This window comes from Rhinoraja longicauda, chromosome 5, assembly GCF_053455715.1.
Source record: "Rhinoraja longicauda isolate Sanriku21f chromosome 5, sRhiLon1.1, whole genome shotgun sequence".
NCBI classification, from domain to species: Eukaryota; Metazoa; Chordata; class Chondrichthyes; order Rajiformes; family Arhynchobatidae; genus Rhinoraja; species Rhinoraja longicauda.
Genome location: NC_135957.1, coordinates 1,120,551 through 1,146,031, shown reverse-complemented (window position 1 = coordinate 1,146,031; position 25,481 = coordinate 1,120,551). Strand labels below are relative to the sequence as shown.

At 49.5% G+C, this 25,481-nt stretch overlaps 1 protein-coding gene across 1 annotated transcript in view; it reads right to left on the bottom strand.

Annotated features, from left to right (window-relative positions):
* Window positions 1–25,481, bottom strand: part of daam2 (dishevelled associated activator of morphogenesis 2) — a 257,528-nt gene that overhangs the window by 95,918 nt on the left and 136,129 nt on the right. Inside the window, 6 exon segments of the mRNA XM_078399971.1 lie at window positions 2,473–2,539; window positions 5,109–5,212; window positions 7,350–7,460; window positions 9,139–9,472; window positions 12,113–12,207; window positions 17,990–18,064. Of these exon segments, the coding sequence (XP_078256097.1) occupies window positions 2,473–2,539; window positions 5,109–5,212; window positions 7,350–7,460; window positions 9,139–9,472; window positions 12,113–12,207; window positions 17,990–18,064 (786 nt within the window).

Below are 25,481 nucleotides of genomic sequence, written 5' to 3'. Positions count from 1 at the left end.
ACTCCAGCACTTTGCGCCCTTTTGTGTATCAACCAGCATCTGCAGTTCTTTCTTTCTATATGAATGAATAAAAATGAATAAACATTTTTATTGGCCAAGTATGTATACGTACAAGGAATTTGCCTTGGTGCTTTGCTCGCAAAAGGATAAAAACACGATACACAACAGACAACTAAAAATAAAACTTTACAATTTAAACATTAAAGGTAAAATACCAGATTAAAAAGAGGCTACAGACTTTTGGCTGTTGAATAGAGCTACTGCCCGTTTTTAGAGTCATAGAGTGATACAGCGTGGAAATAGGCCCTTCGGCCCAACTTGCCCACACCGGCAAACATGTCCCAGCTACACTAGTCCCACCTGCCCGCGTTTGGTCCATATCCCACCAAACCAGTCCTATCCATGTACCTGTTTCATAAACGTTGGGATAGTCCCAGCCTCAACTCAGCGGGACAGGCAGCATCTCTGATCAGAAGGAATGGGTGACGTTTCGGGTCGAGACCCTTCTCCAGACCGCTTCGATCCCATTCATTCTCTCCAGAGATGCTGCCTGTCCCGCTGAGTTACTCCAGCATTTTGTGTTTATCTTCGGTGTAAACCAGCATCTGCAGTCATAGAAGCATAGAGTGAGAGAGCGATACAGTGTCAAAACAGGCCCTTCGGCCCAACTCGCCCACACCGGCCAACAATGTCCCAGCTACACTAGTCCCACTTGCCTGCGCTTGGTCCATATCCCTCCAAACCTGCCCTATCCATGTACCTGTTTAACTGTTTCTTAAATGATGAGATAGTCCCAGCCTCAACTACCTCCTCTGGCAGCTTGTTCCATACACCCACCACCCTCTGTGTGAAAAAGTTACCCCTCAGATTCCTATTAAATCTTTTCCCCTTCACCTTGAACCTGTGTCCTCTGGTCCTCAATTCCCCTACTCTGGGCTAAAGACTCTGTGCGTCTACCCGATTTGTTCCTCTCGTGATTTTGTACACCTCTACAAGATCCACCCTCACCCTCCTGCGCTCCATGGAATAGAGACCCGTGTCTGGCTGTGGCAGCTTTGATTGTCCATAGTCGCCTCTCAGAAGGAGGTCGGTCCACAGATGCTGCCTGACCAGCTGAGTTACTGCAGCTTTTTGTCTTTTCTTGCTCCCGATTCCGGCATCTGCCGTCTCTTGTGGTCTCCACCATGACTGTGTAGGAAGGAACTGCAGATGCTGGTTTATACCCTGAAGATAGCCACCAAATGCTGGAGTAACTCAGCGGGACAGGCAGCATCTCCGGAGAGAAGGAACGGGTGGCGTTTCGGGGGTTCGGGACCCTTCTTCAGACTGGGGGTGCTTTCGGGTGCTTTCACACCTCTTGCGATCTCTCCTACAGGTATGTCTACTTTGAAGAGGTCCTCTTCCTCCCTTCAACGAGAGTTTAGCCCACTGTCTTCCTGCCTCCTTTCTTTGTCCCGCCCCCCCCCCCCCCCCCCGCCTGACATCAGTCTGAAGAAGGGTCTCGACCCGAAACGTCACCCATCCATGTTGGAGTAAGTCAGCGGGGCAGGCAGCATCTCTGGAGAGAAGGAATAGGTGACATTTCAGGCCAAGACCCTTCTTCTTCAGACCAGTCCGGATGAAGTTCTCTGTCCATTTCCCTCCACACATGGAAAGGGGCAGCACGGTGGTGCAGCGGTAGAGTTGCTGCCTTACGGCGAATGAGGCACCGGAGACCCGGGTTCGATCCCGACTACGGGCGCCGTCTGTACGGAGTTTGTACGTTCTCCCCGTGACCTGCGTGGGTTTTCTCCGAGATCTTCGGTTTCCTCCCGCACTCCAAAGACATACATGTTTGCAGGTTAATTGGCTTGGGTTTGTACACTTGGCTATTAGTGTAAATTGTCCCTACTGTGTGTAGGCTTGTGTTAATGTGCGGGGATCGCTGGTCGGCGCGGACCCGGGGGGCCGAAGGGCCTGTTTCCACGGCGTATCTCTAAACTAAAATAAAAGGCCCTCTGGGTTCCTCCTGCACTTTGTTTTCTACAACAACATGCATCTCCATAGCACTTTAGACCATCTCAAAGTGCTTCACATGAAAGATAATGTGGGCTGCATGGTGGCGCAGCGGCAGAGTTGCTGCCTCACGGCGCCAGAGACCCGGGTTCCATCCCGACCACGGGTGCCGTCTGTACGGAGTTTGTACGTTCTCCCCATGACCTGCGTGGGTTTTCTCCGGGAAGCTTCGGTTTCCTCCCACACTCCAAAGACGTGCAGGTTTGTAGGTTAATTGGCTTCTTCAAAATTGTTAATTGTGCCTAGTGTGTGTGGCGTAGTGTTAGCGTGCGGGGATCGCTGGTCGGCGTGGACTCGGTGGGCCACAGGCCTGTTTCCATGCCGCGTCTCTAAACATTAACAAACCATTGATGCGATGGAATCTTGTGGAGCCAAAGATATTTGACCCCAAAGCTGAATTCTTGGTTTGTCACTCACCATGTCTAGTCGTTTTGCTAGTTCATTCTCATCTTCATTTCTGACCATCTCAAAGAAGTCTAAGTGCCTGAATGCAAAGGGAACAAGCAAAATGGTCAGAGTTCATGTCTACCCTCAGCCAACCTCCCCTCAGCCAAACCTTTGAAGACTTTGGTCGTGCTGGAGTAACTCAGCGGGTCAGGCAGCATCTCTGGAGAACATGGATGGGCGACGTTTCACAGAGTGCTGGAGTAACTCAGCGGGTCAGGCAGCATCTCTGGAGAACATGGATAGGTGACGTTTCACAGAGTGCTGGAGTAACTCAGCGGGTCAGGCAGCATCTCTGGAGAACATGGATAGGTGACGTTTCACAGAGTGCTTTGACAGTAGCCGACAGGCGCCTTAAAAGTCGTGTAACTGGGACAGGCCATTTATTACAGCGCTTACAATGCTAGAGACCCGGGTTCCATCCCGACTACGGGCGCTGTCTGTACGGGAGTTTGTACGTTCTCCCCGTGACCTGCGTGGGTTTTCTCTCCGAGAACTCCGGTTTCCTCCCACACTCCAAACACGCGCAGGTTTGTAAGTTAATTGGCTTGGTAACAATGTAAAAACTGCCCACCGGGTCCGCGTCGACCAGCGATCCCCATACATTAACACTACCCTACACACACCCGGGGCAACTTACACGTATACCAAGCCAAGCTGGGAGTGCCATAAACAGCAACACAAAGGCCATCAAGACTGGAGCCTTGTCCCAGTAACTCCACTGGGAGAAAGTGATGGCATGTGGAACGATGAACCAATGTGTATCTATGCTGCCATTAGTCCGGTGGGGGCAGGTTGGAATCGACAGCAAACAGTAGACTTCTGTGGTTCCTCTACATGTCGGAGAAGGGCGGCACTGTGGCACAGCTTTAGGGGGGAAGAGTGATATAAAAGAGTGTAGCAAACGTATGGAATGATAGTGAAACGTCACCCATTCCTTCTCTCCCGAGATGTTGCCTGACCCGCTGAGTTACTCCGGCATTTTGTGTCTACCTCCTCTGGGGCCGGTCGCCACACTCTGACGCCATCTTAGTAGCCAATTAATAAACAAAATGGAGTCCGCAATAAAACTAGGATCTGGAGCTGGCAGCTAGCGAAGGGGGGCACGGTGGCGCAGCGGTAGAGTTGCTGCCTCACAGCGCCAGAGACCCAGATTACATCCTGACTACGGGTGCTGTCTGTATGGAGTTTGTACGTTCTCCCCGTGACCTGCGTGGGTTTTCTCCAGGTGCTCTGGTTTCCTCCCACACTCCAAAGACGTGCAGGTTTGTAGGTTAATTGCCGTCGGTAAATTTTCCCCAGTGCGTAGGATGGTGTTAGTGTACGGGGTGATCGCTGGTCGGCGCGGACTCGGTGGGCCGAAGGGCCTGTTTCCGTGCTGTCCCCACACAAGCTAGGGCCAATTTACACATTATTTTACCGACGCCAATCAACCTACAAACCTGTACGTCTTTGGAGCGCGGGAGGAAACCGGAGCACCCGGAGAAAACCCACTCAGGTCACGGGGAGAACGTACAAACTCCGTACAGACAGCACCCGAGGGACCCGGGATGGAACTCTACTGCTGCGCCACCGGTGAACAATGGCCGGCATGGATTCGATGGGCTGAAGGGCCTGTTTCCATGATGTATCTCTAATGCAAAGTCAAGTGGGTGAGGGATTCGGAGAGTGCAGTCAAGGTTTGGTGTTAAAAACAGAAAACTCTGCATGAAAACACTCAGCAGGTCAGAACCATGTGTGGAAACATTAACAAAGTTAGCGCCTCGGGTCGTCAGAACTAGAGTGGAGAGAAAACAAACTTACTTGTTTTCTGTCTTCATTTCTGATTTCCAGCAATTTTGTTTAGGTTTCAACTTTCAGGCTCTTGGTTTACTTTGGGTACAGGAGGCGCTCAGAGTCAAAGGAGTCCCTTTCACTGCCACACCTGTGCCAGCCCTTTGAAAGGGTTGTCCAAATATTCCCCCCCCCGCCCCCTCCCTTAACACTTCCTTATTTTCAAATATTTTCCTGCGCAAATATTTATCCATTTCCTTTTGAAACACTGAAGCTGATTCCACTGCCAGAAGTGGCTCGGACGTAGAGTTGTTGCCTCACAGCGCCAGAGACCCTGGTTCGACCCTGACCATGGGTGCTGTCTATATGGAGTTTGTACATTCTCCCCGTGACCGCGTGGGTTTTTCCCGAATGCTCCGGTTTCCTCCCACACTCCAAAGATGTGCAGGTTTGCAGGTTAATTGGCTTGGTAAAAATGTAAAATTAACCCTCGTGCGTGTAGGATAGTGTTAGTGTACCGGAGGATCGCTGGTCGGTGTGGACTCAGTGGGCCGAAGGGCCTGTTTCCGTACCTTATCACTAAGCTAAACAACACTAAGCCTGACCCGCTGAGTTACTCCAGCACTCTGTGAAACGTCACCTGTCAACGTTCTCCACAGATGCTGCCTGACCCGCTGAGTTACTCCAGCACTCTGTGAAACGTCACCCATCCATGTTCTCCAGAGATGCTGCCTGACCCGCTGAGTTACTCCAGCACTCTGTGAAACGTCACCCATCCATGTTCTCCAGAGATGCTGCCTGACCCGCTGAGTTACTCCAGCGTTTTGCGCCATTACCTGTCTAACGTCGCGTTCTCGTGGCTGCGCAACTTATCGATCACGGGTTGAATTCCTAGCATGAGGAACTCATACCGCAGGTGCAATCGGAATTCCAGGTTGTCCTGCAAGGAAGCAAAGACATCATTAAACTCAGGGATCCTGCTTTATCTAAAGCAGGGCAAAGCACGGTGGCACAGCGGTAGAGTTGCTGCCTCACAGCTCCAGAGACCCGGGTTCCATCCCGACCACGGGTAAAAAACACAAAATCATAAGTCAGAAGCAGATAAATAAAACATAGAAAGAAACACAAATATAGTCAAGAACCATCATTTCTGTCATGCCAGTCATTTCTCAGTGCTGATCAAGGGCAAATAGGTCCTTCTGCAGTTGTACAGGGCCCTAGTGAGACCGCACCTGGAGTACTGTGTGCAGTTGTACAGGGCCCTAGTGAGACCGCACCTGGAGTACTGTGTGCAGTTTTGGTCTCCAAATTTGAGGAAGGATATTCTTGCTATTGAGGGCGTGCAGCGTAGGTTCGCTAGGTTAATTCCCGGAGTGGCGGGACTGTCAAATGTTGAAAGACTGGAGCGACTAGGCTTGCATACACGGGAATTTAGAAGGATGAGAGGGGATCTTATCGAAACATATAAGATTATTAAGGGGTTGGACACGTTAGAGGCAGGAAACATGTTCCCGATGTTGGGGGAGTCCAGAATTAGGGTCCACAGTTTAAGAATAAGGGGTAGGCCATTTAGTACGGAGATGAGGAAAAACTTTTTCAGTCAGAGAGTTGTGAATCTGTGGAATTCTCTGCCTCTGAAGGCAGTGGAGGCCAATTCTCTGAATGCATTCAAGAGAGAGCTAGATAGAGCGGAGTCAGGGGGTATGGGGAGAAGGCAGGAACGGGGTACTGATTGTGAATGATCAGCCATGATCACATTGAATGTTGGTGCTGGCTCGAAGAGCCGAATGGCCTACCCCTGGGGAAATTATATGTTTATAATTATACATATAATGAAATTATAATTATACATATATGAAATTATATTATTGTCTATTGTCTATTGTCTATCACATATTTTGTACTTTTCAAATATAATATTTTTGACCATTTTCTTGAATTTACACACATTACTACATTCTTTGAATTCATTGTTGCAACTATTCCATAAATTGACCCCTTTAACAGTCACACATCTATTTTTCACACTGGTCCTTACCCTCTTTTTTTCAAACCTATAATTTCCCCTGAGTGGATACCTGCTCTCCCTCACTGAAAACAAACCTTGGGTACAGTCAGGGAGTGTTCTTTCTTTAGCTCTGAACATTATTTGTAGGGGGTTAAAGTTTCTATCTGAGATTGCAAGTGCAAACGGATGAATGAGCAATTCCCCCTCGTTCTGTGTGGAGCCTTTGTGGTCAGTATGCGTCGGATGGGCCGAGTGGCCTAATTCTGCTCCTATCGCTTATGATCATCTGATCATTATGGCCGAGTACCTCTCCCTCTCTTTGTGGAGCCAGGCTGTGCTCTCCCTTTACATGAAGGGCTACGAATCTTTTGGCGGTCGCCGCGATGAGGCGACGCAAAGCCGAGAGTTTTAAATACCTGGGAGTCCACATCACAGAGGATCTGACATGGATAACACACATTGCCGCACTGGTGGGTAAGGCAAAGCAGCGCCTTTACCACCTTAGACAGTTGAGGAAATTCAGAGTCTCTCTGAGGATCCTTCATTGCTTCTACTCTGGGGCTGTAGAGAGCATCCTGTCCGGCAACATCACAGTCTGGTTTGGGAACAGCTCTGCCCAGGACAGGATGGCCCTGCAGAGAGTAGTGCGTTCGGCAGAACGCACCTTGGGAACTACACTCGTCCCCCTGCAGGACCTATACATCAGGATGTGCAGATCCAGAGCCAGCAACATTATGGGGGACCCCTGCCACCCCAGCAACGGACTGTTCCAGATGCTACGATCAGGCAAACGCCTCCGCTGACACGCTGTGAAAACAGAGAGGATGAGACGGAGTTTCTTCCCACAGGCCATCAGGACTGTTAACTTTTATAACTCCAGGGACTAAATATTGTCTTCTCTATATTAACTTTATTAACTTTTATTTATATGCTGTAACTGTAATTCTGTTTTGTGCACAATCCGCAGGCATTGCCACTTTCATTTCACTGCACATCGTGTGTGTGTATGTGACAAATAAACTTGACTTGATTGAGAGGCGGCGACGCCGGAGAAAGCAGCGCAACTTACCTCTCCGGCGCCGGCATTCAACACAGCGTTGATGAAGGACATGATGGCCGTTTTCAGGTGAACCTCATCTCTGTATCTTCCAGTGCTCTTGTCCAATTCATTCAGCAGCGTCTGTGGAGGAGAGGAGTGGAAGGACTTTCAACGAGTGGTTTCAACAAGGGCGGTCACGGTGGCACAGCGGTAGAGTTGCCGCCTTACAGCGAATGCAGCGCCGGAGACCCGGGTTCCATCCCGACTACGGGTCTGTACGGAGTTTGTACGTTCCCCCCGTGACCTGCGTGGGTTTTCTCCGAGATCTTCGGTTTCCTCCCGCACTCCAAAGACGTGCAGGTATTTAGGTTAATTAGCTTGGTAAATGTAAAAATTGTCCCTGGTGGGTGTAGGATGGTGTTAGTGTGCGGGGATCGCTGGTCGGCGCGGACCCGGTGGGCCGAAAGTCCTGTTTCCGCGCTGTATCTCTAAACTAAACTAAACTAAACTAAAGTGGTCAAGGCTTAAATGCTTCTCATCTCTCTGAAAACTGTGCCTCCCACACTCACTGTCTGCAAAGTAGCCACATGAGGAGTGACAAAGTTAAGAAGCAGGCTCTTCGGCCCATTGAGTCTATACTGACCCATCAAATGCTGGTCTTACTCTCATCCATTTAGAACAGAGATAAGGAAAAACTTTTTCAGTCAGAGAGTTGTGAATCTGTGGAGTTCTCTGCCTCAGAAGGCAGTGGAGGCCAATTCTCTGAATGCATTCAAGAGAGAGCTAGATAGAGCTCTTAAGGATAGCGGAGTCAGGGGGTACGGGGAGAAGGCAGGAACGGGGTACTATTTGAGAATGATCAGCCATGATCACATTGAATGGCGGTGCTGGCTCGAAGGGCCGAATGGCCTCCTCCTGCACCTATTGCCTATTGTCTATTGTCTATCTGTTATAATCCTATTTGACTCTCTTTTACAACAATTCCCCCAGATCCCACACAGCCATACACTGGGGGCAATTAATCTTTGGCAGCCGTGTGGTACAGCTGGTAGAGCTGCCTCCTTGCTGAGCCATAGGCCCAGGTTCGATCCCCACCTCGGGTGCTGTCTGTCTGTGCGCGTGTGAAGTTTGCACCTTCTCCCTGTGGACCTCGTGGGTTTCCTCCAGGTGCTCCAGTTTCCCACCACGTCTCAATGAGGTGCGGGTTTGTAGGTGAATTGGCCCTCTGTGAATTGCCCTCTAGTGTGGAGGGAATGGATGGGAACGTGGGATAATATGGAACTAGTGTGAATGGGTGATCGATGGCTGGCCTGGACTCGATGGGCCGAAGGGCCTGTTACAACGCTGTATCTTTGAATGTAGTTTAGTTTAGTTTAAGTCATAGAGTGATACAGTGTGGAAACAGGCCCTTCAGCCCAACTCGCCCACACCGGCCAACAACGTCCCAGCTGCACTAGTCCCACCTGCCCGCGTTTGGTCCATATCCCTCCAAACCTATCATACCTGTACAACAGTTTCGTAAACGACGGGATAGTCCCAGCCTCAACTACCTCCTCTGGCAGCTTGTTCCACACACCCACCACCCTTTGTGTGAAAAAGTTACCCCTCGGATTCCTATTAAATCTTTTCCCCCGCACTCCAATGACGTGCAGGTTTGTGGGTTTATTGGCTTGGTGTAAATGTAGACAATGTCCGTGGTGGGTGTAGGGTAGTGCTAGTGAGCGGGGATCGCTGGTCGGCGCGGACCCGGTGGGCCGAAGGAGCCTGTTTCCACGATGTATCCCGAAACTAAAGTGTCAAAGAGGAGGGTGTGTGTTACCTGGAAGCGGGTTCTCTCTGCGGCGTAGATCTGGTAGTGCAACATTGCCTGCAGTACTTTCTTGTGGCCTCCCGGCACCAGGCAGACCGCCCCCAGGATCTCCAGCACGGCGATCTTGGTCTTGACGTTCTCCGAGCGCAGGCTGTGGGAGATGACGTTGATGCTCTCCGGGTGGGCCAGCACGTGGGCCCGCCCCTGGGAGTTGTTCATCAGAGCCTTGATGCAGCCGATGACCGACGTGTGGACCCGGCTCTCCGACGTGTCGTAGGCCATGCTCCTTAGGAAGTTCAGCAAGCAGGTCAGCCCGTCCAGCTCGATGAACCGCGTCACGAACCTGCGGGGAGAGAAACGCGGCACGGCGGGCGTCAAAACCGTCCCCCGCAAGGAGAAATGCACCAGAGAGGGTGCAGATACAGAGGGGACTTGGGGCTACACGTCCATCACTCCCTGAAAGTGGCAGCACAAGTAGGCAGAGTGGTAAAGAAGGCACGTGGCACGATTGCCTTCATTGGTCGGGGCATTGAGTTTAAGAGTCAAAGGCAGCTGACCAAGACTTTGGTCATAAGGTCATAGGAGTAGAATCAGCCCACGCGGCCCATCAAGTCTATTCCGCCATTCGCGACTCTCTGGGTGAATCCGCGACTCTCTGGGTGAATTCGCAACTCTTTGGGTGAATTCGCAACTCTCTGGGTGAATTCGCGACTCTCTGGGTGAATTCGCAACTCTCTGGGTGAATTCACAACTCTCTGGGTGAATTCACAACTCTCTGGGTGTATTCACAATCCTCTGGGTAAATTCACAACTCCATGGGTGAATTCGCAACTCTCTGGGTAAATTCCCAACTCTCTGGGTGAATTCGCAACTCCATGGGAGAATTCACAACTCTCTAGGTGAATTCGCAACTCCATGGTGAATCCACAACTCTCTGGGTGAATTTGCAACTCTCTGGGTGAATTTGCAACTCTCTGGGTGAATTTGCAACTCTCTGGGTGAATTCGCAACTCTCTGGGTGAATTTGCAACTCCATGGGTGAATTCACAACTCTCTGGGTGAAATAGCAACTCTCTGGGTGAATTCACAACTCTCTGGGTGAATTCGCAACTCTCTGGGTGAATTCACAACTCTCTCGGTGAATCACAACTCCCTGGGTGAAATTGCAACTCTCTGGGTGAATTCGCAACTCTCTGGGTGAATTCGCAACTCTCTGGGTGAATTCACAACTCTCTGGGTGAATTCACAACTCCATGGTGAATCTACAACTCTCTGGGCGAATTTGCAACTCTCTGGGTGAATTTGCAACTCTCTGGGTGAATTCGCAACTCTCTGGGTGAATTCGCAACTCTCTGGGTGAATTTGCAACTCCATGGGTAAATTCACAACTCTCTGGGTGAATTCGCAACTCTCTGGGTGGTTAATCTGGGCGGTTAAGGTTAATTTGGCTTCAGTAAAGTTGTAATTTGTCCGGAGTGTGTGGTGCTGGACAGTGCTAATGTGCTGGGCGATCGCTGGTCGGCGCGGACTCGGTGGGCCGAAGGGCCTGTTTCCGCGCTGCATCTCTAAAGCCTAAAGTCCAGGCCTCAGTCCGGGATTGGGAAAGGGCCACACCACCCCACTGATGCGTTAGCGAAGGTGAAAGTTCTGATGGAGACTAGCTTTCAGCGTTAAAGGATTTCGCAGTCTTTGAAGTGAAAAACCTCGCGCGGGGAACAGAGACTATTCTTTTTTTCCCCAATGCTTCGCCGTGCTCCCACTGACGTTAATTGGAGATGAATAAACCAAATACGGCAGCTGCCAGTTTGAACAGCGTTAAGGCCAAAACCCTGGCATGACTAATTATACGGGAAAGCAGAGGTAAAGGGATAGCATTGATTCAGCACCGTTTTGTTTTTAGTTTTTATCGTCTGAAAGATCCCAGTCAACTTGGACATCACTCCACCCCCCCCCCCCCCACCCCAGCCCCCCGCCCTCCCCCTCCCACCCACCCACCACCCCATTACCGAGAAAAACACTTGCATGTAGGAAGCGTAGAGTTTATCGGCCTCAGCCATTTTTAAAGAAGGATCAACACAAGTAGATTGGGCGGGAAAAAAACAAGGTGAGAGGGGCGTAGTTTAAAGGAGATGTGCGAGTTTTCCACGCAGAGGGTGGTGGGTGCCTGGAACGCGCGCCCAAGGGCGGCGGTGGACGCAGATGCTGCTGTGGCGTTGAAGAGGCTTTTGGATCGGCACGTGGATATGCTGGGAATGGAGGGATATGGATCACGTGCGGGCAAATAAGAGATGGTTTCACTTCTTGCGTTTGATTCCGGAGATACAGCGTGGAAACAGGACCTTGGGCCCACCGAGTCCGCGCCGGCCAGCGGTCTCTTCCCGTACACGAGTTCTATGTTAGTTCCTCTGTCCCTCTCTTCCCCTCCTCCTTCCCAGATCTCCCTCTATCTTCCTGTCTCCACCTATATCCTTCCTTTGTCCCGCCCCCCCCTGACATCAGTCTGAAGAAGGGTCTCGACCCCGAAACGTCGCCCATTCCTTCTCTCCCGAGATGCTGCCTGACCCGCTGAGTTACTCCAGCATTTTGTGAATAAATACCTTCGATTTGTACCAGCACCTGCAGTTATTTTCTTATTCTATGTTAGACCACTCTGGCATCCGCTCCCTACACATCCGGGGACAATTTTACCGAAGCCCTGTACACTCGCACTACCCTACACAATTTACAATCTACAGAAGCCAATTAACCTACAAACCCGCACGTCTTTGGAGTGTGGGTGGAAGCCGGAGCACCCGGTGAAAACCCACGCAGGTCACGGGGAGAACGTACAAACTCAGTCCAGACAGCACTAGTCCAGTCAGGATGGAACCCGGGGTCTCTGGCGCTGTAAGCGCTGTAAGGCAGCATCTCTAACTCTGCGCCACTGAGCCAGCAGAAGAAACTGATCGTAAACAGGCCGCTCTGTCTCCCTCCGATACGGTACCTCATTGGCTGTGTCCTCAAGGCCGTCTTCAGCCCCTCCACAATCGTGTTCCTCATTTCCATCTCCTCTTCATCGAAAGCGAACACTGTCTGCATCTGCAAAAGAGACAGAAAGCTGTAACCCGGACCACCGTCGACTCCATCCACACCTCACGCTGCCCCGGGAAAGCAGCCGACACAATCAAGGACTTGTCCCACCCCGGTCGTTCCTTCTTCTCCCCGCTCCCGTCCAACAGAAGGTACAGAAGCTTGAAAGCGCGCACCACCAGACTCAGGAACAGCATCTTCCCCTCTGTTATCAGGCTTCTGAACGGCCCTTCCACAAGCTAGGGTCCCGTCCGATTCACCTCTACCCCATTGCGGACATTGGACTTTGTCTGTGGAACCGGTGCGCTACAATGCTGAGAACTATATTCTGCACTCTGTATCTCCCCCATTGCTCTACCTGTTGTGCTTGAGTTTGGCCTGATTGTATTCATATATAAGAGAATAACTGCAGATGCTGGTACAAATCGAAGGTATTTATTCACAAAATGCTGGAGTAACTCAGCGGGTCAGGCAGCATCTCGGGAGAGAAGGAATGGGTGACGTTTCGGGTCGAGACCCTTCTTCAGACTGATGTCAGGGGGCCGGGACAAAGGAAGGATATAGGTGGAGACAGGAAGACAGAGGGAGATCTGGGAAGGGGGAGGGGAAGAGAGGGACAGAGGGAACTATCTAAAGTTGGAGAAGTCAATGTTCATACCACTGGGCTGCAAGCTGCCCAGGCGAAATATGAGGTGCTGTTCCTCCAATATTCATATATAATATCAGCAGATTTGAGTGCGGTCCTGACTTCCCACCTACCCCATTGGAGACCTTTGCACTATCTTTAATCGGACTTTACCTTGCTCTGAATGACGTGCCCTTTATCCTTTACCTGTGTGCTGTGGGCGGTTTGATTGCATTCGTGCAAAGCCTTTCCTTTGACTGGATGGCATTGCACACGAAAGCTTGTCATTGTACCTCGATGCGCGCGACGATATTAAACCTCAACCTAAACCTGGCTATGAATGAGCCCCTTGGTGACCCACACGCACCCACATCCCTGTGAGAAGGGGATAGGCACTCCTCTCTCAGTGCACACCCTCACATCCAACCCCATTTCCACTGACTTACAAGGAGATAAACTGCTCTCAGATCATCTGCAGGTAGCCACTGGTTTAACATAGACCAGAGAACATGGATCGTAGACCAGAGAACATGGATCATAGACCAGAGAACATGGATCGTAGACCAGAGAACATGGATCATAGACCAGAGAACATGGATCGTAGACCAGAGAACATGGATCATAGACCAGAGAACATGGATCATAGACCAGAGAACATGGATCATAGACCAGAGAACATGGATCGTAGACCAGAGAACATGGATCTAGACCAGAGAACATGGATCATAGACCAGAGAACATGGATCATAGACCAGAGAACACGGATCATAGACCAGAGAACATGGATCATAGACCAGAGAACATGGATCATAGACCAGAGAACATGGATCATAAACCGGAGAACACGGATCATAGACCAGAGAACATGGATCATAGACCAGAGAACATGGATCATCAGAGAACACAGATCATAGACCAGAGAACATGGATCATAGACCAGAGAACATGGATCATAGACCAGAGAACATAGATCATAGACCAGAGAACATAGATCATAGACCAGAGAACATGGATCATAGACCAGAGAACATGGATCATAGACCAGAGAACATGGATCATAGACCAGTGAACATGGATCATAGACCAGAGAACATGGATCATAGACCAGAGAACATGGATCATAGACCAGAGAACATGGATCATAGAATACAGAAAAATGTAGAACAGAGAGAATAGATCGTAGAATATTGAACGCTGAGCATAGATATAGAATATAATGTAGATCTTAGAATATACATCATAGAATATAGAACATGGGACAGAACATAGATTATAGAACATACAACAGAAAATAGATAATAGAATACAAAACATAGATCATAGATCATAGAACATGGAACATAGAACATAGAAAGGTGCAGGAGGAGGCCATTCGGCCCTTCGAGCCAGCACCGCCATTCATTGTGATCATGGCTGATCATCCACAATCAGTAACCCGTGCCTGCCTTCTCCCCATATCCCTTGATTCCGCTAGCCCCTAGAGCTCTATCTAACTCTCTTTTAAATTCATCCAGTGAATTGGTCTCCACTGCCCTCTGTGACAGAGAATTCCACAAATTCACAACTCTCTGGGTGAAATAGCTTTTCCTCATCCCCGTTCTAAATGGCCTACCCCTTTATTCTTAAACTGTGACCCCTGGTTCCGGACTCCCCCAACATTGGGAACATGTTTCCTGCATCTTGCTTGTCCACTCTTTTTATAATTTTATACGTCTCTTTATATCTTTCCTCATATGACAGTCCCGCCATCCCAGGGATTAACCTCGTGAACTTACGCTGCACTGCCTCAATAGCAAGGACGACCTTCCTCAAATTGGGAGACCAAAACTGCACGCAATACTCCAGGAGTGGTCTCACCAGGGCCCTGTACAACTGCAGAAGGACCTCTTTACTCCTGTGCTCAACTCTTCTCGTTATGAAGGCCAACATGCCATTAGCTTTCTTCACTGCCTGCTGTGCCTGCACGCTTACCTTCAGTGACTGGTTTACCTGCAACTCTTTGCCAAAAACCAGAAGAAACATGATTCTCCTGCCCCTCCATCTCCTCAAGTGACACTTGTCCCCATCGAGACTTCAGGTAACCCATCTAACCACTTTGCAGATTGGTGTGGTTGGTGCAGCTGTACAGAACAGCAACAGGCCCTTCGGCCCACAATGACCGTGCTGAACATGATTCCCAGGTCATCTACATCATAGAATATAGAACATGGGAAAGAATACAGATTATAGAACATACAACAGAAAATAGATAGACAATAGACAATAGGTGCAGGAGGAGGACATTCGGCCCTTCGAGCCAGCACCGCCATTCACCATGATCATGGCTGATCATTCTCAATCAGTACCCCGTTCCTGCCTTCTCCCCATACCCCCTGACTCCGCTATCCTTAAGAGCTCTATCTAGGCACAAAATGCTGGAGTAACTCAGCAGGTCAGGCAGCATCTCTGGAGAGAAGGAATGGGTGACGCCCTGGGGTCGAGACCCTTCCTCAGTCTGAAGAAGGGTCTCGACCCAAAACGTCACCCATTCCTTCTCTCCAGAGATGCTGCCTGACCCGCTGAGTTACTCCAGCATTTTGTGCCTACCTTCGATTTAAACCAGCATCTGCAGTTATTTCCCACACACTTTCCCTGTAGTTAATACCCTCTAATCCAGGCAGCATTCTGTGCTGCTCTCTTGTATGTTCTATGTTCCATGTTCTATGATCTATGATCTATGTTTTGTGTTCTATGATCTATTTTCTGTTGTATGTTCTATAATCTATGTTTTGTCCCATGTTCTATATTCTATGATGTATAATCTGTGATCTACATTATATTCTATATCTATGTTCAGCGTTCAATATTCTACGATCTATGCTCTCTGTTCTACATTTTTCTATTCTGTATTCTATGACCCATGTTCTCTGGTCTATGATAATAGACAATAGACAATAGACAATAGGCACAGGAGGAGGCCATTCGGCCCTTCGAGCCAGCACCGCCTTTCAATGTGATCATGGCTGATCATTCTCAATCAGTACCCCGTTCCTGCCTTCTCCCCATACCCCCAGACTCCGCTATCCTTAAGAGCTCTATCTAGCTCTCTCTTGAATACATTCAGAGAATTGGCCTCCACTGCCTTCTGAAGCAGAGAATTCCACAGATTTACAACTCTCTGACTGAAAAAGTTTTTCCTCATCTCCGTTCTAAATGGCCATGATCACAATGAATGGCGGTGCTAGCTCGAAGGGCCGAATGGCCTCCTCCTGCACCTATTTTCTATGTTCCAATGAATGGCGGTGTTGGCTCGAAGGGCCAAATGGCCACCTCCTGCACCTATTTTCTATGTTTCTATGTTAACCCACCGATTTAGTGCGGGAACTCAGAACAATCCCATCAATAGCTCGCGGGGCCTGATTTCACAGCCAACCACCTCGGAAGTCTGTCCAGGAAGTCTTCAACAAACCACGAAGCAGCTCTATGTCGGCACAGCTGGTAGTGCTGCTGCCTCACAGCTCCGCAGAGACCTGACCCTGACCGTGTGGAATCTGCGGGTTCGCCCGGTGCTTTGGGTTCGTGTGGGGGCTTTTGTATCCCGCTTCCTCCCACGTCCCAAAGACAATAGACAATAGACAATAGGTGCAGGAGGAGGCCATTCGGCCCTTCGAGCCAGCACCGCCATTCTCTGTGATCATGGCTGATCATTCTCAATCAGTACCCCGTTCCTGCCTTCTCCCCACACCCCCTGACTCCGCTATCCTTAAGAGCTCTATCCAGCTCTCTCTTGAATGCATTCAGAGAATTGGCCTCCACTGCCTTCTGAGGCAGAGAATTCCACAGATTCACAACTCTCTGACTGAAAAAGTTTTTCCTCATCTCCGTGATCCATGTTCTCTGGTCTATGATCCGTGTTCCCTGGTCTATGATCTATGTTCTCTGGTCTATAATCTGTGTTCCCTGGTTTATGTTCTCTGGTCTATGATCCATGTTCTCTGGTCAATGATCCATATTCTCTGGTCTGTGATCCATGTTCTCTGGTCTATGATCCATGTTGTCTGGTCAATGATCCATGTTCTCTGGTCCATGACCTATGTTCTCTGGTCTATGATCTATGTTCTCTGGTCTATCATCTGTCTTCTCTGGTCTATGATCTATGGTTCTATGATCTCTGGTCTATCATCTGTGTTCTCTAGTCTATGATCTATGTTCTCTGTTCATTGTTTTATATTCTATATTCTATGTTCTATGATCTATGTTCTTGTTCTATGTTCTATGTTCTCTGGTCTATGATCTATGTTCTCTGGTCTATGTTCTATGATCTATGTTCTTGTTCTATGTTCTTGTTCTATGTTCTCTGGTCTATGATCTATGTTCTCTGGTCTATGTTCTATGATTTATGTTCTTGTTCTATGTTCTCTGGTCTATGATCCATGTTCTCTGGTCAATGATCCATGTTCTCTGGTCTATGATCCATGTTCTCTGGTCTATGATCCATGTTCTCTGGTCAATGATCCATGTTCTCTGGTCAATGATCCATGTTCTCTGGTGTATGATCTATGTTCTCTGGCCTATGATCTGTTCATTGTTTTATAGTCTATATTCTGTTCTATGTTCTTTGTTCTACGTTTTATATTCTATAATCTATATTCTATGATCTATATCCTATAATCTATACTCCATGTTCTAAGGACAAGGTGAAGCCACCATCACTGTCACAGGGGCAGTTAGGGAAGGCACAATGAACATTGGTGCACTCAGCAAGACCCGGAAAGTGATGAGGGTGGTTTGGCTAGACGTAGAGAGGACGATGGTAAACGCATTGGCAGCATTGGTTGATGGCCGTCTGTGAGCTAGGATGCTTCCACTAGTGGGAGAGTCTAGGACCAGAGCTCAGAATCAAAGAACGTTCCTTTAAGAAGGAGATGAGGAGGAGTTTCTTTAGTCAGAGGGTGGTGAATCTGTGGAATTCTTTGCCACAGAAGGCTGTGGAGGCCAAGTCAGTGGATATATTTAAGGCAGAGGTAGATGGATTCTTGATCAGTGCGGGTGTCAGGGGTTATGGGGAGAAGGCAGGAGAATGGGGTTAGGAGGGAGAGATAGATCAGCCGTGATTGAATGGCGGAGTAGACCTGATGGGCCCAATGGCCTAATTCTGCTGCTATCCCTTACGACCTGATTACTTACTGCAGCCATGGAGTTGATCCGGTCAATGTAGTAATCAGGCCAGCTAGTGGCTTGCTTGTTCGGGTCATCTTGTTCCTGTGGAGAGATGGAAGCTTCCGGTTAACACCCAGATTTCAATCTCTGCACACTCACGTTATCGCACACGTATCAGACTGCAGCTGCCCGGGCCAAATGCACATTAAAATTACCTGACACACACACACCAGGGACAATTTACACGCACACCAAGCCAATGACCCTACTAACCCGCACGTCGTTGGAGCTCGGGAGGAAACCGGAGATCTCGGAGAAAACCCACGCAGGTCACGGGGAGAACGTGCAAACTCTGGTAAAGACGGCGCCCGTAGTTGGAGTGGAACCCGTGTCTCCGGCGCTGTGAGGCAGCAACTCTACCGCTGCGCCACCGTGTGCCAATCTAAAAGGCTCTTGAAAGCCCCTGTCATCTCTGCTCCACTACCACCCCTCTTACTCTGTTCCAGGCACTCACTACTTTTTTTGTTACACTCTGTCTGCAAAAAAAAGCCTGTCCCCCACATCTCCTGTAAACCTCACCTTAAACCTACGCTGTCCAGAACATAGAACATAGAACGCACAACAGCACAGGACAGGAATTTGAGGAAGGACGTCCTTGCTATTGAGGCAGTGCAGCGTAGGTTCATCAGGTTAATCCCCGGGATGGCGGGACTGTCACATGAGGTAAGATTGGAAAGACTGGGCTTGTATTCACTGAGGCAGTCTGAAGAAGGGTCTCGACCCAAAACGTCACCCATTCCTTCTCTCCTGAAATGCTGCCCGACCTGCTGAGTTACTCCAGCGTTTTGTGAATAAATACCTGGAGTTTAGAAGGATGAGAGGGGATCTTATCGAAACGTATAAATTTATAAAAGGGACTGGACAAGCTAGATGCAGGAAAAACGTTCCCAATGTTGGGGGGAATCCAGAACCAGGGGCCACACAGTCTAAGAATAAAGGGGAAGCCATTTAAAACTGAGATGAGAAAAAAACGTTTTCTCCCAGAGAGTTGTGAATCTGTGGAATTCTCTGCCACAGAGGGCAGTGGAGGCCAATTCACTGGATGGATTTAAAAGAGAGTTAGATAGGGGCTAGCGGAATCAAGGGGTATGGGGAGAAGGCAGGCACGGGTTACTGATTGTGGATGATCAGCCATGATCACAATGAATGGCGGTGCTGGCTCGAGGGGCCGAATGGCCTCCTCCTGCACCTATTGTCTATGTTAGAACGGGCTCTTCGGCCCACAATCTCTGTGCTGAACATGATGCCAAGTTCAACTGGCAGTGCGTTCCAGGCCCCCACCACCCTCTGCGTAAAAAAACATGCCACGTACATCTCCTTTAAACTTTCCCCCTTTCTTCAGGAGCTACGCCCACTAGGTGCTGGACATTTCCACACTGGGAGAAAGGTTCTGACTGTCTACCCTATCTATGCCTCTCGACAATTTTATATAGTTCTCTCAGGTCTCCCCTCAACCTCCGACGTCACTGAGAAAGCAATCCAAGTCTGTCCGACCTCAGCTTGTAGCTAATGCCCATAATTCAGGCAATTCACTGGTATACCTTCACCCTCTCAAAAGGCATCCAAATTGTTCCGGCAGTGGGGTGGCCACCCATGATAAGGGAATAACGTTTAGAGCAAGGTAGAGCCAGCAAAGTCCGATCAAGGATAGTCCCAGGGTCACCAGAGGGGTAGACAGTCACGGTGGAGCAGCGGTAGAGTTGCTGCCTTACAGCGAAGGCAGCGCCAGAGACCCGGGTTCCATCCCGACTACGGGTGCTGTCTGTACGTAGTTTGTACGTTCTCCCCGTGACCCGCTTGGGCTTTCTCCGGGTGCTCCGGTTTCCTCCCACACTCCGAAGACAATGAGGTTTTATTGGTTAATAGTCAAGTCAAGTCAAGTCAGTTTTATTTGTACAGCACATTTAAAAACAACCCACGTTGACCAAAGTGCTGTACATCAGTTCAGGTACTAAGAAACGAACATACAATGGCACACAAACATAACAGCACATACATAAACAGTTCACAGCGCCCCCTCAGAGGGCCTCAAATGCTAGGGAGGCTTTGGTATCATTGTAAATTGTCCCTGGTGTGTGTAGGAGAGTGCTAGTGTGCGGGGATCGCAGGTCGGCGCGGACTCGGTGGGCTGAGGGGCCCGTTTCAGCGCCGTATCTCCAAAGTCTAAAGGAACAAGGTAAAGAGAGAGGAATAGCGTAGGAAGGAATTTGCAAATGCTGGTTTAAACCAAAGATAGACACAAAATACTGGAGTAACTCAGCGGGTCAGGCAGCATCTCTGGAGAAAAGGAATAGGTGACACTTTGGGTCGAGACCCTTCTTCGAAGATGGCTGATGAATATTAACATGCGTGTGGGCAAACGTTCGTTATCCCCCTCAGGACTTCTGACAAAGCCGTTGTTAAGTATGCAATCTGACTTGTCCTGGTAACAAGCTACTGTTGGATGGGACTTGGGATTGAAAGACGTGCATGTTTGTAGGTTAATTGGCTTGGTAAATGTAAAAATTGTTCCTAGTGGGTGTAGGATAGTGTTAATGGCAGAAAGGACCTGTTTCCGCACTGTATCTCTAAACAAAAAAGCTAGTAGTTCAGTACTGCTCTTGGTTGAGGTATAATTCCCGGAATGGCGGGACTGTCGTATGTTGAAAGACTGGAGCGACTAGGCTTGTATACACTGGAATTTAGAAGGATGAGAGGAGATCTTATCGAAACGTATAAGATTATTAAGGGGTTGGACACGTTAGAGGCAGGAAATATGTTCCCAATGTTGGGGGAGTCCAGAACAAGGGGCCACAGTTTAAGAGTAAGGGGTAGGCCATTTAGCACTGAGATGAGGAAAAACTGTTTCAGTCAGAGAGTTGTGAATCTGTGGAATTCTCTGCCTCAGAAGGCAGTGGAGGCCAATTCTCTGAATGCATTCAAGAGAGAGCTAGATAGAGCTCTTAAGGATAGAGGAGTCAGAGGGGTATGGGGAGAAGGCAGGAACGGGGTACTGATTGAGAATGATCAGCCATGATCACATTGAATGGCGGTGCGTGCTGGCTCGAAGGGCCGAATGGCCTCCTCCTGCACCTATTGTCTATTGTCCATTGAGGTGGGATGGTTCAGTTGCCTGATAACAGCCGGGAAGAAACTGTCCCTGAATCTGGAGGTGTGCGTTCTCACACTTCTGTACCTTTTGTCCGTTGGGAGAGGGGAGACGAGGGAGTGGCCGGGGTGTGACTGGTCCTTGATCGTGCTGCCAGCCTTGGCGAGGGGGAGAGAAGAGGGAGTGGCCGGGGTGTGACTGGTCCTTGATCGTGCTGCCAGCCTTGGCGAGGGGGAGAGAAGAGGGAGTGTGCAGGTTTTACATTCTTTTAGCCAGGATATGGGCAAGGTAGCTTTTATTGCCCATTCTGCTCGGGTAAGAGAGAGGCCACCCTACTTGAGCTGGATAGACCTCCTCCGCCGAAATCCGTTAGGCAGCCAGGTGGGTTTTTATGACGATCCAAGAGCTTTCATGAATCCGGCTGTTATTTTTGGGGGAATTCCATTTTATTAACTGAATGTAAATTCCACAGCTGCCTTGGTGGGATTCGAACTCAGAAATCTGAGTTTCTGGACTGTTCCCTGGGTTACACGATTGATGATTTAACTGCTACGCCACTACCACCCAGCCCCAGGGCTTTTTTTTAGTGGGGGAGGGGGGGGGGGGGGGGGGGGGGGAGGATGGGGAGAGGAAATAATGCAATCTGCATTGCAAGCCGAATTCGGTGGACAATGGAGGAGGCCCATGACAGAAAGGTCAGACTGGGAGTGGGAGGGGGAGTTGAAGTGCTGAGCCACCGGGAGATCAGGTTGGTTAAGGCGGACTGAGCGGAGCTGTTCAGCGAAACGATCACCGAGCCTGCGCTTGGTCTCGCCGATGTACAGCAGTTGACACCTGGAACAGCGGATACAGTAGATGAGGTTGGAGGAGGTGCAGGTGAACCTCTACGTCACCTGGAAAGGCTGTCCTGGCTCAGCACTTTAATTCCCCCTCCCATTCCCACACTGACCTTTCTGTCCTCCATTGTCAGAGTGAGGCCCAGCACAAATTGGAGGAACAGCACCTCATATTTCGCTTGGGCAGCTTACACCCCAGCGGTATGAACATTGACTTCTCTAACTGCAGATAGTCCCTGCTTTCCCTCTCTCTCCATCCCCTCCCCCTTCTCAGTTCTCCCACCGGTCTTCCTGTCTCCGACTACATTCAATCGTTGTCCCGCCCCCTCCCCTGACATCAGTCTGAAGAAAGGTCTCGACCCGAAACGTCACCCATTCCTTCTCTCCCGAGATGCTGCCTGACCCGCTGAGTTACTCCGGCATTTTATGTCCACCTTCCATTTAAACCAGCATCTGCAGTTCTTTCCTACTCACTGTTCATACCGCTGGGGTGTCAGCTGCCCAAGCAAAATACGAGGTGCTGTTCCTCCAATTTGCGCTGGGCCTCACTCTGACAATGAAGGAGGCCCAGGACAGAAAGGTCAGATTGGGAGTGGGAGGGGGAGAGTCAACAAGGAACTCTGAACCACACCAGCAACAGTTGACGAATGGCCCCAGTGTCTGGGGTCCAGCAGTGAACAATCACTACCTCCACTGCACTGAAGGGCCCCTCGCTATTTGGGGGGGGGGGGGGGGGGGGGGGGGGGTCCTTCTGAGATAGGTGACACTGTGGAGATGCAAGTACTTTGAAACGGTGCTGCAATGGTGTGGACTGCAGCAGGTAGACACAAAGCGCTGGAGTAACTCAGCGGGACGGGCAGCATCTCTGGAGAGAAGGAGCAGGTGGCATTTCGGGTCGAGACACCTTCCTCAGACCTGGCCCGCAACGTCACCCATTCCTTCTCTCCAGAGATGCTGGCCGACCCGCTGAGTTACTCCAGCACTTTGTGTCTCTCTTCGGTGTAAACCAGCATCTGCAGTTCCCTCTGCAGCAGGATCAGGTGAGAAGACAGCCTCTCACTTCATTCTCCAGAGAGTCAGAGACGCATGGAATCAAACCGCACGGAAGCAGTCCCTTCAGCCCAACATTCCCATCCCAGGCCCTTCAGCCCAACATTCTGATGTCCCATTTATGCCCGCATTTGGCCCATGTCCCTCTAAACCTCAAAAGATCCCAATGCTGAAACGTCACCTTTTAATGTTCTCCAGACATGCTGCATGAAGCACAGAGTTTAGTTTAGTTTAGTTTAGTTTAGAGATACAGCACAGAAACAGGCCCTTCGGCCCACACCGAGTCCATGCCGACCAGCGATCCCCGCACATTAACACTATCCCACACACACACGGGTCAATTTACTATTTTACCGAAGCCAATCGTCCTGCAAACCTGCACGTCTTTAGAGAGTGGGTGGAAACCGGAGCACCCGGGGAAAACCCACGTGGTCACGGGGAGAACGTGCAAACTCCGTACAGACAGTAGACAGGATGGAACCTGGGTCTCTGGCGCTGTGAGGCAGCAACTCTACCGCCGCGCCACCGTGCCACCCGCTTGCTGGAGTTACCCCAGCATTTTGTGTCCATGTTTGGTATAACCAGCATTTGCAGTTCCTGCTGATAATATATTCCCTCTAAACCTTTCCTAGTCCATGTAATATGTTTGTGTCTTTCAATTGTTGTTATAGTACCTGCCTCAACTACTAGACAACAAAAAGCTGGAGTAACTCAGCGGGTCAGGCAGCATCTCTGGAGAGAAGGAATGGGTGACATTTCGGGTCGAGACCCTTCTTCAGGCTGAGCACCTGCCTCAACTACTACCTCAACAGCTTGTTCCACATACCCACTGCACTCTGTGTGAAAAAGTTACCCCTTAGGCTCCCATTAAATCTTATGTCCTATAAGAAAATAACTGCAGATGCTGGTACAAAATCGATTTATTCACAAAATGCTGGAGTAACTCAGCAGGTCAGGCAGCATCTTGGGAGGGAAGGAATGGGTGACGTTTCGGGTCGAGACCTTTCAGTCTGAAGAAGGGTCTCGACCTGAAACGTCACCCATTCCTTCTCTCCCGAGATGCTGCCTGACCTGTTGAGTTACTCCAGCATTTTGTGAATAAATCTTATGTCCTATATGTCCTGTATAAATATTACATAGGTTTATGACATAAACCTATGTCCTCTGGTTTTTGATTGCCCTCTGTTGGGTAAAAGTCTTTGTGCATTCACCCAACCTATTCCCCTCATGGTTTAATACACCTCGATAAGATCGCCCCTCATCTTCTTGCGCTCCAAGGAATAGAGTCCCAGCCTGCCCAACCTCTCCCTGTAGCTCAGGCCCTCAAGTCCTGGAGACATCCTTGTAAATCTTCTCTCCTCTCTTTCCAGTTTAATAACCTTTATAGGCTTAGGCTAATCAGCATCATGTGTACTGAGGTACAGTGAATATGCTGTCCAATTAAATCAGATGTTCTACACATAAAAACACAATCATGTCGAACTCAAGTACAACAGGTAGAGCAAAGGGGAAGATGTGGGCACTCACATTTCGGAGGACCTCACATGGTCCACTAACACTGCTGCGCTGGTCAAGAAGGCACAGCAATGACTGTTCTACCTAAGAACACTGAAGAAGTCTGGTCTACCCCAACAGCTGCTGACGACCTTCTACCGCTGCACCATAGAGAGCATCCTAACACATGTCATCCCTGTGTGGTACCTCAGCTGCACGGAGGCAGAGAGGAGAGCTCTTCAGCGGGTAGTCCATAGAGCTCAGAGGGCCATCGGAACACAGCTACCAGCCTTGGAGGGCATCTACAACACACGATGCCTCAGAAAAGCCACCAGCATCCACAAAGACTCTTCACACCCCTGCAACAGTCTGTTCGAACTCCTACCATCGGGCAGACGATACAAGGCCTTCTACGCCCGCACCTCCAGACTCAGGAACAGCTTCATCCCCAGGGCCATAGCTGCTATGAACCGGTCCTGCTGAGCCGGATGGTCACATCGCACAGTGAACCGGCACAGATCTACTTGCACTTTATTCTGTTTTACGTACAGGTATGTAGGTAAATTGGCTGGGTAAATGTAAAAATTGTCCCTAGTGGGTGTAGGATAGTGTTAATGTACGGGGATCGCTGGGCGGCATGGACTTGGTGGGCCGAAAAGGCCTGTTTCCGGCTGTATATATATGATATGATATGATATGATGAAAACTGTTCCAATTTGTTTCATTGGGTTGTTTAAATTAATACTGACTCGCTAATTAATTTATTGCATCGTACGGGAGACGCATTCCCAATCTCGTTGTACCCCTGTACAATGACAATAAAGATATATTGTATTGTATTGTATTATATTATATTGATACAGAGTGCAGAATATAGTTCTCAGCATTGTAGCGCACCAGTTCCAGAGACAAAGTCCAATGTCTGCAATGGGGTAGAGGTGAATGGGACAGTGCCCTAGCTTATGGAAGGACCGTTCAGAAGCCTGATAAC